This window comes from Notolabrus celidotus, chromosome 10, assembly GCF_009762535.1.
Source record: "Notolabrus celidotus isolate fNotCel1 chromosome 10, fNotCel1.pri, whole genome shotgun sequence".
Classification (NCBI taxonomy): Eukaryota; Metazoa; Chordata; class Actinopteri; order Labriformes; family Labridae; genus Notolabrus; species Notolabrus celidotus.
Genome location: NC_048281.1, coordinates 13,332,796 through 13,345,864, shown reverse-complemented (window position 1 = coordinate 13,345,864; position 13,069 = coordinate 13,332,796). Strand labels below are relative to the sequence as shown.

General features: G+C 41.8%; 1 protein-coding gene across 1 annotated transcript in view; it reads left to right on the top strand.

Moving 5' to 3' along the window:
- LOC117819722 (anosmin-1) overlaps positions 1 to 12,651 on the top strand; it is a 49,913-nt gene extending 37,262 nt beyond the window's left edge. The window contains exons 9-14 of the mRNA XM_034693152.1: positions 1,676 to 1,822; positions 6,048 to 6,136; positions 7,336 to 7,507; positions 8,730 to 8,950; positions 9,649 to 9,790; positions 11,440 to 12,651. Of these exons, the coding sequence (XP_034549043.1) occupies positions 1,676 to 1,822; positions 6,048 to 6,136; positions 7,336 to 7,507; positions 8,730 to 8,950; positions 9,649 to 9,790; positions 11,440 to 11,498 (830 nt within the window). The 3' untranslated portion in view covers positions 11,499 to 12,651. The remainder of the gene's footprint in view (positions 1 to 1,675; positions 1,823 to 6,047; positions 6,137 to 7,335; positions 7,508 to 8,729; positions 8,951 to 9,648; positions 9,791 to 11,439) is intronic.
- The last annotated feature ends 418 nt before the right edge of the window (positions 12,652 to 13,069 follow it).

The following is a 13,069-nucleotide window of genomic DNA, read 5'->3' as shown; positions in this document are numbered from 1 at the left end:
AGCTGTCAGACTTGTCACTACTTTGTATCCACTAAGACTGGAAATGCTTTGTCAGATAGTCCAATACTTTGGTCCTGTCCAAAATATCTCTACATCTATTGGACTGATTAAAATTCTGACTTAAAACACTTTGTTGACCACTGATGCTCTTTAGAAGATAAAATCCTGATGAGATTCATGTTCCACTGAGTTTTCCTGAAGCTACACTGTGGATTTAACTTTTGTGGCTTTGAGGGAAAAGGCTGCACAGCTCCTGGATAGATTGCTGGCGTTGGAGAAATTTGGTATCTGCAAATTGCTGCTTCCAGGACAAATCAAAGACCTCTGATTTTCCAATGTTTTTTCAATTCAGGTTAAAGCCCATACTTAAAGCTAGGGTTGGTAGTCACGGAAAACTAGCATGAATTTGAATGTAGCATGTTCTCAGGACTCCGTGTAACCTCCTCTAAAACGACGGCCCGCTCACATGCACGAGCGTCGCTGATACGCCACCATATGATCGTGACTGATTCAAAACCCGTCCTCAGCACATCGTTTGTGTTTTGCATTATGTCATGTCATGTCGCACTCAGTGGTAAGAAAACACTAAAACATTCTCATAGTGAAAGTTAAAAACACAAACAAACATGAAATGTACGCTCAGGAGGTGGGCAGAACGGCAGAACGGGATTTGATTGGTTTCATATTTTGGCTCCTGATGGCAGGGATTGGTTGGGGTTTTCCCAGGTTTACTCCGGCTGTTGATAGCAGCTTTTTTTCTCTCTTTTTTTAAGAACACATCATGTATTAAGTTGAGTTGAGTTGATCCAATCGGGACATAAAGATAATTTTAATCAGTATAACAAAAAGTGTATCTAAATCTGAATACCAACCCCAGCTTTAAGTCATTTCTCCGTTATTACCCTCAGGTGTATGAGTAATGTCAAAAATTGGATACTAAAATGGCAAATTCAAGTGGCTTTTGCTGTGAATTGGCTAAATATTATTATTATGTTAGCATGACCAAGCTAATACGTAGCTTAGATCCTTGAAACGCTGGTCAAATTTATTTGCGCAAGTCTGTGAATAGACAATTTTTTTTTAATTGTATGTTTATTTGACAGGAACAAGGCACGTTAACAGACAAATTGTAAAAATACAATATTTAAACTTAAGCTAGTATGCTAACTTACTGTTTTGTAATTGTGCAAAATGGTAAAAGCTCCAGTGAGGAGTTTTTAGCTAGTTCTGACAGCTTATCTATATTAATTGAATGTGTTAAATCAACACAGAAGAATCCAATGTTCATTTATGTCTGTTCATTTGAGGCCTTGATAGTACTGAACTGCTCAGTCTTCAGAAAATCATCATGACTAGCATAAAAACAGGAATAGCAAAGGTACGCTAACAGCACATCTGTGTTCATTCCTGTGTGATTTAAAAAACAGAGAGAAAGAATCTGTGCTGCAAGGTCTCCTGTGGGAATTAAACCTCTAACCTTGGCAGTGTTAGAGCCGTGTATACCCATCCAGTCACACCACATGTACTCATAGGGAACATGTTGTAACTGCTGTGTTCATACAAAGAAATAACTGTGTGTTTGTGTTTCTATGCTGGAGAGTTCAGCCACAACACAGTCACTTCCACTTTCGTGTCTTAGATCCAGGAGCAAACATTTCTGCTCTCTCCTCTTCAGTGAAACCTGCACTCAAGTCAAAGAAGGAGGAGATATCACCTCTTGGTTCAACCTTGGCCAAACGCCCATCTGGCCCTCTGGAGGTGGGAACGCCCTTCTACCAGGACGGCCAGCTTCAGGTCCGAGTCTACTGGAAGAACCGGGGAGGTATGCACTCTACTGTATTGATTTATAGCTTTGTTAAAATCGAATTAGCACTCCATTATGCCCATCAATCACTATGACTCATGTACGATTTAATAAAGTGCTGTGACTGATTCTTAGTTACTCAAACATTGGAAGAATCCTTTTTTTATATAGTGCTATCAGATGGTATAAATGAAAAATGAAACACTGAGTAATGTGAGTCAAATCGGTAAAAACCTGCACATGCTCTGGTAGAGCAGAGCCACCGTGTAGAAAAAGAGCAATAAACACACAGAGCTAAAGCCCTGCGATGAGATTTATTGACAGCTGTATTTAATAGATCCTCGCCTCAGCATTAGCGTCCAAGCAGCCCATTTTGTTTTACGAGACCTGATGTCATCAGGAACAAGACCTGCTCTTTGGTTGCAGCACAGCAAGGGGTTAAAGCCTATAAGGAATGCCTGTCCCAGCGGCGTCCATTCCCCAACCCTTCTCCCCTAATACCAGAGTGGAAATATGGAAACCTTGAAAGCCGTGCTCTCAGGGTAACCTGTCAAGTCCCATTCACTGGTCTATGTTATGTTGCTAATATATGTCATCGCCTCAGCCAAACTCCACATCTTAGAGTCAAGAATGCAAACGCTGGCTGGAGGAGAGGCCTGGTGAGACACCAAATGCTGAATCAGAGTGAGACAGAGAAGATAGAGTTGGCCCAGAGCTGTTAGCGGAGCTTGGCCTGCGCTCAGAGAGCTGAGTGATGCTGACGAGGATCAAGCGCGGCTGGGGAATGGCAGTGTTGCAGAGCGGAGTTAATCCAGGTCCAGGTCTTGTTTGCAACGCTGGTGTGCAGTTTGTGTGTGCACGACTGCCACTCATTAGTCAGCGGGATGACCCTGACTTTGACTCGACACGTACAGATGGCCAGGAGAGTTGGAGTCCCTGGACATCTGGTTTGTGTGACAGACTAAAGGGACAGGTTAACTGAACCGTGATTTAACTCTCGCTCATTGTCTCTGTGATCCAAAGCAGCCGGGCTCTGGGTTCTCTCCAGTAGACAAAACAGAGCTATACTGTACACTAGGCCAGATAATATATCACTGTCTGCCCAAACGCGCGGACAATAGACAGCAGTCGTCCGGCGATGGCGGCACTTCTGAGGCTCGCTTCCAGCTCCGATTTATCAAACACTGCTGATGCTCTGTTCTCTACCTGATTTCCATGTCCCATTTCATGTTTTACATACTGCTCCCCCTCTCCGACAGACCAGCCTGAGCATATCTTGTTTATTTTTTCCCGCTTCCCTGCAATTCCTCTCTTCTGCTTCCAAAGAGCTCAGGGGCTCCGAGTTGCCAGATCTGTGTCTAAGCCTTCAAAGGACCCCTTTTATCTCCCCACTACAACCCAGGCCCTGCCGAGGGGCCAACATAGCATAACTCAATTATTAATCGGAGAAGTATTCCACATATCCGAGCGACACAGATGAATGAATAATAAATTTTGCAACATAACATGAGGGCGATGGGCAGATAAACACTGCTGATGAGCTCAAGAGGGGCTACTGTACAGTAATGAAGAGAATATTGCAGCGCGAGTCTGAGGCTGAGAGGGCGAGTGTGTCCCAGCATGACCAGGGCTGCTGCTCCGCTGATGAGAATTTAAATCCTCTAAGTTGAAGCAGAAAAGTTTGAGTTGGGAACAGAGCCTTCAGCGCACAAACGGAAAGGTTTAGGAAGCAGGGAAGTCATTTTAATAAACTAATGCAAAGATAAAGAAGGAAGGAAGTGCTTTCAAGTTCTTTCTTATTTTCAGAGATGTAAGCTATCCTGATCATCAATAATGGAGATAGTGATATCAGATCACAGATAGGGAGTGTTGTAATTTGTGAGATACTCATCAGTTAATCATTTCAGCCTGACAGATTGTCTTTTCATATCTGATTAGAGTGCAGCGGGTTCACTGATGAACCAACTGACATGATATTGAGTACTGTAAGTTACAGTTTTAATGTATTGAAGCCCTTTTTATGTTGCGTTTCTGTAACAACGGCAAGATGAAGCTCCACCGTCATAACACTGTTGTAGTTTTTCACACTGATCCCACAGCAGCGGGATGTTGGTGTCCCAGTGTCTAATTTCACATTACATTATTGTGTTGTGGAAGCACACAGCAGGAGCTTCACATACACACACAGCTCTATATCATCTTACGGTGGTCCAGTTTCGCCCAAGTTACTGCTTCCAATGTCGGAACAGCGTTGTAACAACTTGTTCCCACCGTCATGTTCCTAAAACATTACAGGAGCTTACATATCTGACCTTGAATTGGCTGTACAAATGGGGCTTACACTTATGTAAACCTGCTTATCAACTATATCTTGTGACTTTTTGATTCATTTGATGCTTTTGTCCATCACAAAGTTAACTCAATGAAAGCTCATTTGAGCTCCTTGTCTTGCTGAAGGACACGTCACAATGAAGCAGGAGGAGCTTGGGGCTTTAGCTAACAATGTTTTCAAATATATTTCCAACCTGCTGTTTCATAGGAGCTACAACCATCCCATTTATGTGTTATTTTTCAGTCTAAGATGATGCTCTATAAATGTAGTGATTATTCTAAGAAGACAACGTTAGAATTGCCTCCACCTTGTTCTACGCATAGACAGTATAATTAATGGACGTTGTATCCGTGATGTCACTCATCTGTTTCTGAAGCGCTGCTTTGAAGCCCATCAATGGTGTAAGCCATATTGGAAATGCTGGACGCAACCTAACTACTGTCGAGCTAGTGTGAGGTAAAGAGGCAGGCTTTGAGCCTTCTCAGCAACAGCTACAGTGTTCCCGTCTGTCAGTCAAGTCAGTAATGTCCTTAAATGGGCAAAGTACTTAATCTGAATATCTTCTGAACCGTCCCGTTATATAAAAAATTCACCCCCGTACAGTGTGTGGTGAAAATTGCTATTCAGACCTAAACCGTTTTTTGAACCAGGATGTAAACATGTTTATTAATGCTGCAAAGATCTTTCTTGAATTAGTGTCCATGTGGTTTCCGGTGTTTCTGCAGCCAGCCTCAAGCGGATTCTCATTGAACTGCAGTTTATAACACTTTTGCATGGGCTTCATATTTTGAGACCGGAGGTTGCCGCTTGGTTCTAAGTCGACATTAATTTGCCCCATTCATGGTTATGATCAGTTATATGACTGCAGATAAAACCAATATTCCATGAAAATGAAAATGTATGTCTGTAGGATTTCTGGTGATGCATGAATGATTTCACACTTGAGCTCAATGCAATAATACAGTGATACAACACTTTATATTAAGTGTTATATTAGGTGTTGCTGTATCTGCAGCGTGTTTTGCTTATAATACTCCCATGAGCTCTATGAGTAATTTCAGCTGGTTATGAAACAGACTGAAATGAACAGTGATGCCTCTTTATGACATACATGAGCAAACAAGAGCATCAACAAGCAGAGAGCAGTCTTGTATGTTATTTGTAATGCCTGAATCCACTGGCAGCGTGGAAGTGTCAGACCATGCCAGGCTCCTCACTGTTGATATAGCCTTTCTACACATGCTCCACAGGAAAGATTTACAGTGAGTGATAAATTTGACAGCTATAAGAGAGCAGGATGGTACCAACTACACATGTACAGGACAAAATTAGCGGTAACAGTTTTCACCACAGGGGGCGCCAAAATCAACAGAATCATAAAGTTCCTCACTGGAGCTTTAAAGCTCTTGTGAGGATTTTTCAGATGCTGAAACAGACAGAAATAACACGGATGTCTTCTTATTACCTAAAGAAGCAAACAAGACCATTAATAAGAAGATGATTATTTCTATATAGTGGTTTTAATGTCTCGAACTGCTGCGGCAGGGTAGGTGTCAGGTGAAGGGATTTCCAGAATGCGGCTAAAACAGCCTTTGCTTTACATTTTCTATAGCAAATACTCTTGTTGGATGATACACTTCACTAATAAAGACAGCAGAATGAGATGCTTTTGGTGAAAACACAACTTTTTCATGTACAGGACAAGGTCAGTAAAGACTCCTTTGTTCACAAGGGGCGCCAAAATCAACACAAACCGAAAAAATCTCAGCAGGAGCTTTAAGTGGTTTGATACAACATGTACATTTGTTGTGCAGTAAGAACACAATATAGCAAAAGTCAAACATTGTATTGTTTAATGTGTTCTTTTTTTGCTGTATTGTGAAGTTTTCTCTCTTCTCTCTTCTGTTTCAGACCCCGCCGTTAGCCGCTACCACGTCCAGTGGATGCCAGAGTACTGCAGCCACAACGAGACTCGAGGACCAGAGAAATCTGTCACACAGGTAAGGTTCTTAAACAGCTGCTGCCCCCAGCTACCCACACCTACTGAGAGTCAGATCACAGAGTGCACAGAGAGAGAGAGAGAGAGAGAGAGAGAAAGAGAGAGAGAGAGAGAGAGAGAGAGAGAGCTATGGCTTGATCAGCAGCTCTGTGCTATGCAAAGCACGTGCCTAACCTTTTGTCTGACGCTCAGAAAGGACAGCTCTAAAGAAAACAGCTCGACTGAGTTAGCCTTGTAAGCGTTTGATTTGCTCTGAAATCACTGGCTGTTGTTCTGAATATTATGAGTCAGTTGTGTGGTCAGCCATGTGGTGTGTTGGCCAATAAAATGCATTTACTTAAACAATGTTTCCCGGAATCTGGGATCAGTCACCTCCAGTGGCCCCAGCACTGCTCCTGCATGGGGCTTTCTTTTAAGGGTGCAGTCGGGGTCTGTGTAAGGGTTTGGGAGAGTCTTGGGGGTGGGTTGGTGGTGGTGGGGGGGGGGGGGGGGGGTGGTTCAGGCTGATGCAGCATGGCAGAGTCCTGGCAATCAACACATTCTTCGGGGACCAGCGCTCTGGTTGCTAGGAAATAAACATCCTTTTTCTATAGATCACTGGGATGGATTCCAGGCCTGCGCTTTCATGTGAGCACAGCGCCTCATTCACTTTTAATCAAAGCTGTTTCATATCAGTGAGAATATACGCACACCCTCTCTCAGGGGAAAGCCTATTAATGTAGAGGCTCTTTATTACAAATACTGAAGATCTGAATCCACGAGTCAGCTGGATTCTTTTTTGTTTTCTCCAGAAGAGATGAGAAAGACATTTTATGTTCGGATCAATAGATGATTAAAGTTTGAAATGAGTTAAAGGTATAGCACAGAATTAATTAACACTGATTCACAAATCATTCTCTTTTTAAATGACATATTAGTTCAATTTGTTACTGCCTCATAATTTGATTCTTCTTGTCTCTATGCTACACATGGAAGCTGTATAAAATCATTTCTATTACTAGTTAAATAGACGATTTGTGATGTAACCCCCGCCATGTGAGTGTTCAAAGTATCCTGTAATATTGGGCATGTTCCTGAGCCCAGAGTGGGAATGTGATCTGCCTCGGTGCTGTGTATTTAATTATCTTTGAAGCTCCATGGGACCTGACCTGGGTGACATGTCAAAGTCATCATGGCTGAATAATGTGTTTCTCGGCTCAGGAGAACTACATCAACCTCCCCGGCCTGCTGTTCTCCTGCAAGTACAAAGTCACTGTGCACATGCTGAAGTCTAAGAGACGCTCCAAGGACGAGAGCACCACCTTCCTCACCCCATCCTGCGCCACCATCCGGAGCAAGACTCACAAACACATCCCCTGCCCGGGGGAGGGAGGTGAGTATCGAGCTGTTGGATCTGTATTAGTGCAGACACAGTAATCAGACACTGCAGCGTATTATTATCATCATGATGGAGACAAATCAATGCACTCTCAGAGAAATAGATTAACATTCCAGGATATGGAATAATTTGCTTTCTTGCAAAAAGTGGAATGAAAATATAGATCAAACTCTCATGCCTCTACAGCCAGCAGATGACAAGCGTAGCTTAGCACAAATGCAGGAAACAGAGGTATCCGGCCTTGACTGAGGCAAAACCAAAGATGCTCACTAGATAACTGGTAATATTATCTAAGTCTTTTGTAAACCATTTGTCTGCCAGCTATTTGCAGAGACTCCATGAGGTCAATGCACTTAGCTAATACATTGTCCCACACATAACTCCTGTAAGCCACAGGCTGTTGTTTCATCACTTCACATTTTAATATGCATAACCACCAGTTCATTACACATTATCCCACTTATTACCTGGCTTCAGACACAAACAAATTGACACAAAAACTTAATGTAAACATGATTTTATTGATACGAAAAAAAAGTATTCTTCAGATAAAAAATAGTCCTGATTCTACTTTTAATAATGCTTGATTTGAAGCTAGTGATCAGGTTTTTTCAGGACCTCACTTTTGCTGTTGAGTATTATTCTGTGTTCTAATGGGGTCTCGCCCAATCAGAATCAAGTATTGAACACAGCCTGGTAACATTATAAGAAAGCTTCTGATGGGCTGTTAAGCAAAATATGTTACTTTGAACACAGCTACGCTTGCTGTTTCATCCTCTATAGCTAAACTAAAACAAAAATCTTCTAAAATAAAAGTAAAGCTAATCCTCCAATTTTGCTGTTGAGTATTGGTCTGTGTTGTAATGGGGTCTCGCCTCGCCCAATCAGAATCAAGTATTGAACAAAAATGTTATTCTTGACTGAGCTAGGCTAGCTGTTTCATCCTTTGTAAGCTAAACTAAAATATTCTGAAATCATAATTAAGCTAATCTTCCACTTTAGTGTTGGCCAAAAAACATTAACAGTGTTAGCAAAAAGCCACTTCATTTAAGCTGAGCTAACATAGCCAGGTGCTTAGCTTAGCTACGTAGCTGTCTCACAGATGTAGGAGTTCCATAATCTAAGCTAACTCTTGGTAACAAAAGATGTGAATTTCCCTCAATTTGTACTATTTCTTAATTCCAACACCCAACTGACACAAGACCTCTCCTGACAGCTCCAGCACTTCCAAAAGTCTTGGCTAAACCAGAGAACCTGACCGCCTCTTTCACCATCAACGAGGGAAACATCACCGGCAACTTCTTGTGGCGTGTGTCCCGGGTGGCTCCCAATCAGCGAATCACAGGCTTTCAAGTCACCTGGGCTGAGATCACCACTGAAAGCCGACAAAACAGCCTCCCTAACAGCATCATCTCCCAGTCCCAGATTCTGCCTCCAGTGAGTCTGTTTTCCTTAAAGCAGGATTGATGATTTTTCTGCTCAAACTTCTGTGAAACCCATAGAGTAAAGGCATTTTTCAAACACTGTAGATTAATGTTTCCATTTACCACAGGGACCAGGATCTATTATGTATAGTCAATAAATTGTCCCTTGCAGTCGGAAAGTATGTTCCATCTTCACATTTCATTTCACAGCACCTGTCAGAGGTGAGGGTGATGTGAGGATAAGATTGTTGTGGCCGCTTTGCATGAATCCTGTGATAAGCAGCCACGTGTAGACAGACACAGGGAGAGATTTGAGGAAGTGTTATGTCCTGCTGGAAGTTCTCCTCCTCTACCTTTTCATCTGCCTTTACATCTCGCTCTTTCATCCTCGCTAAGAGCTCTGAAAACAGCCGCTCTTTGACATAATCTGCTCCATCAACAACACGTTCCGCCTATCTGCACCTCCCAGCCTCTGGAGCTTGTCTATAAATAAAACCACCCACTGCACACTTTATCAAGCTGGCAGCGAAAAAGAGAGACAGTGAGCCTTATGAAAACAAAGTCTTTGTTTTTGTCTGCGGCTTGTGCAAAGACAGCTTCGCAGCTGATACTCCCCTGGTTTACAGCCCGTTTGAATTCAAGTCACGTCATATTCAAACGCACATTCTGGTGTATTACCACTGATTGCATGTCTCCTTTCTCACTTGGCAGGATCATAACTTGCTTGTAGTGTCCAATCTGCGGCCGTCCACCTACTACAGACTTGAAGTGCAGGTCATAACAACTGGAGGAGAAGGTCCCGCCACTGTCAAGACCTTCCAGACCCCGAACACATTACCAGTCATTCAACACCGTAAGTGTTCACTCACTGTCAGCTGGGACTCTGAATACCATAAAGAATTTATGAGTTGTTCTCCATGGATTAGTTGAAATTAATTGTATAGAGGAATTTAAAACTATTTTGTTTTACATTTCTTCAACGAACGGATTCTATTTTAAACCGTTTATGATCATGTTGAGACTATTATTTAATTTGGGGGCTTTTTAGGGGCATATTGTAGATCTTTTGTTTATGTTTTTAGCAGTAGTTTGACATTAAGGGCCCGTGTCCATTAAGGCATTTTAATGTGCTGACAAAGCTGATATCAGAAGTCCCGCCCTTTATTGAATTTGATTAGTCGGTGATCAAGAAGTGACATTGATGAGCGTGGTGCTGTAGTTTGACATTTAGGGCCCATGTCCATTAAGGCATTTTAATGTGCTGACAAAGCTGATATCAGAAGTCCCCCCTTCTTGATTTTGATTAGTCAGTGATCAAGAAGTGACATTGATGAGTGTGGCGCTGTTCCAAAAGTTGAACTACTTGAACAGAAAATAGGAGCTGCCAGCGCCAAAAACTGCATTAGTGGACACGGCACCTACAGATTAGCCAGTTAGCTTAGCCCACAGACTAAAAACAAGTATGAACTTCTGGCCTGGAAATCACCAAATGCATCTAAAAGAGCCTGTAAAGCTCATCCTCCAACAAACTGCCTTGTAACTGCTGAGAATCTAGAAATAGTCCAGCATATTACCTCCCAAACAACTACAGATGTAATTCCTGCACTTAAGGGTTAGATATATGAGACATTACTTTTTTATGAGCGATCACATTCATCTGAAATGGTCCAGTTGGTGCCAAAAATGCCAAACTTCCACCTCAAGTAGGATCAATACATATTTTAATTAAAGCTCCTGCTCTTTTGTCCACAGGGGGCGCCAAAACGACACAAAGTTCCTTACAGCAGCTTTAATCAATTTTAAAAATGTATCAGCGTTGTATGACCGAGCAGTAGCTCAATAAAGAACCAACAGAGATATGAAGCTGTTCCATTCTGCTATTTGGCATTTCAGAGTATTCAATCTAACATATTTTGGTTTTCGAGTCTACAACATTTCTGTTTTGGTGACACTGCTCTTGTTTATTCTGTATGCGGCTATTTCTCCCAACCACACAGCTAGATAGAGAACATAGTGGTTCATTAAGCAGCCAAAGAGTCAGATATTAGTCATGAATTGCTAAGCAGAAAAACAGGAGAACGGAAATTGCATTTTGTTCATCTTCTTGATCATCATTTTGCCAAAAACACGCCTTTAGATACATGTTGCCTTTTATCAGATGGATGACGGCAGCTGTTTGCTTACAGGTTCAACATATTAACTTTTTTTTTTTAGGAGATACTATTTCAAGTTTTGTTTTCAGCTCGTTTCAGCTGCCCTCAGGTTACCAAACAGTCAGCAAAATGTAATTACCGTTCTTCCGCCAAATTATTGGTCTTAGGCAGCAAGATATTTTACGGAAAAGACACTTAATGGTGTTTAGCACAGCAAAAGCAGAGGAAGTGAAAAAGTTTATGACCTAGATAAGAGGTTAAACACTACTTTGTATCAAGCAACAGAAGTTCTGCTTTGAAAAAGTTATTCATCATCCTGTTGTTCTCTGTGATGTGTGTTTTTTTAAAGGACCCAGACTCCGGCAGCACCACTCTCACCACCAGAAACCTTCAGTAGAGAGACACTGAGCTGCAAAATGGAGGCAAACACCCGATAGGGAGAAGAACCAGTAGCTCTCTGTTCCTGTCTGTCAGGGAAGGAATGTGTGGAACCAAACAGAAACACAGCGCACCAGACCATGAACTGACCCCCTCTGTTGTCAAATCTGGGTCCATCCTCTCCAGGCTCCACAACACATCAGCTATTCCTTCTGAACCCCTCTCTGCTGACTGATACATGTCACCTGACGGGTTGCTCTGTACAGTGACACTTCTACTGCGAGGTCTCATAATTCTGCGTCGGTTAGTAGTCCACAACTCTACAACACATCCCCAACTCACCCCGGAAGTTCTGTCATGTAAAAGAAGGTAAAGTCAACCCAAGATATTCTTATTGGTTGTGATACAGCAGCTGTTTTTCGCAGCTACCACAAATAAAAAATTCAGTTTGATGGTTTCGAGAAAAAACGATTACTAAAGCAACTTTTTGGAAGATGGTTAAACACGGATTCCCAGAATGCAAGAAGTGTAAAACAACTGTTTATTCATGAAGAAACAAAAGTAGAAATCCCTCTATTTATTTTGTGTCACCCATTAAAAGGCGCTTAGGCAAACAGTCAGTACTGATGGATAATGTAACTAAGTCATTGTTGTCTAACCCAGAATATTTCGCATAGTATGTTGCATGTAGTACATTTGATTTTTGACCTGTAAATGAATTACTTGCTTCAAATTGAAAGCTTGTAATGGTTTTGCATGACAAGCATTAGCATTCTGTTGGCATGAAATACTGTCTGTGTTACCTCTTTTCACTATGTTAGCAATATTTCATTAACAGATTAACAAAGAACTATATTGGGAGTCATATGTAATGTTTATTAATGAAATTATAACTCGTGTGGAAAACGATGAATTGTACATGTTCTTGGCTGTAGAAATATTTGTCGTGGAACAGTCAGTGAATGTCTATATTTATTTATGTGTGTATTACAAAGTTTGGTTTGGATGTGTGTGAATGTGTATGTTTTTGTGTGTTTTAGTCTCAAGTTTTTGAAACCGGCAAAAAATCTTGTAAAGACATTTTGTAAAAATGGAATTGTAAATACAGTCTTATGTTACATGTTATTTTTCCATGGTAGAATCTGTACAAAATGCTAAGTAATAAAATAATCCTTAACCAGTTCCCCATTGCTGTTTGTTTAATTGAAGCTGCACTGAGCAGCAAATAGACATACTTCTCCTTCCAGCGCTCAGCAATTTGGCAGTGGCTGTTGCTTATTTTGGCTGTAAAACCCAGCGTGGCAGACCGTGTACAGCGTATTCACTGATCGGCCCAGGAGCCCGAGACATGCGCTCTGCAAGTCCAAATAAACAGGTCATCCAGCTCAACGGCCCGAGTGAGTTTACCATCTCAGAGGTCGGGCTCCCCTCGACATAATGTTCTGCTTCTCCGAGCACTTGTGAGTTTGAAAAGCATTAAATTCCCCCTCTGCTCGGCAGCCTCTCACCCCCATAAAAATGAAAAGTGGAAATGTTTACAAGAAAATAAAGCTAAGAGTGACACTGAGAGTTAAGCCTATGCATGGAGGGAATGATTTTTG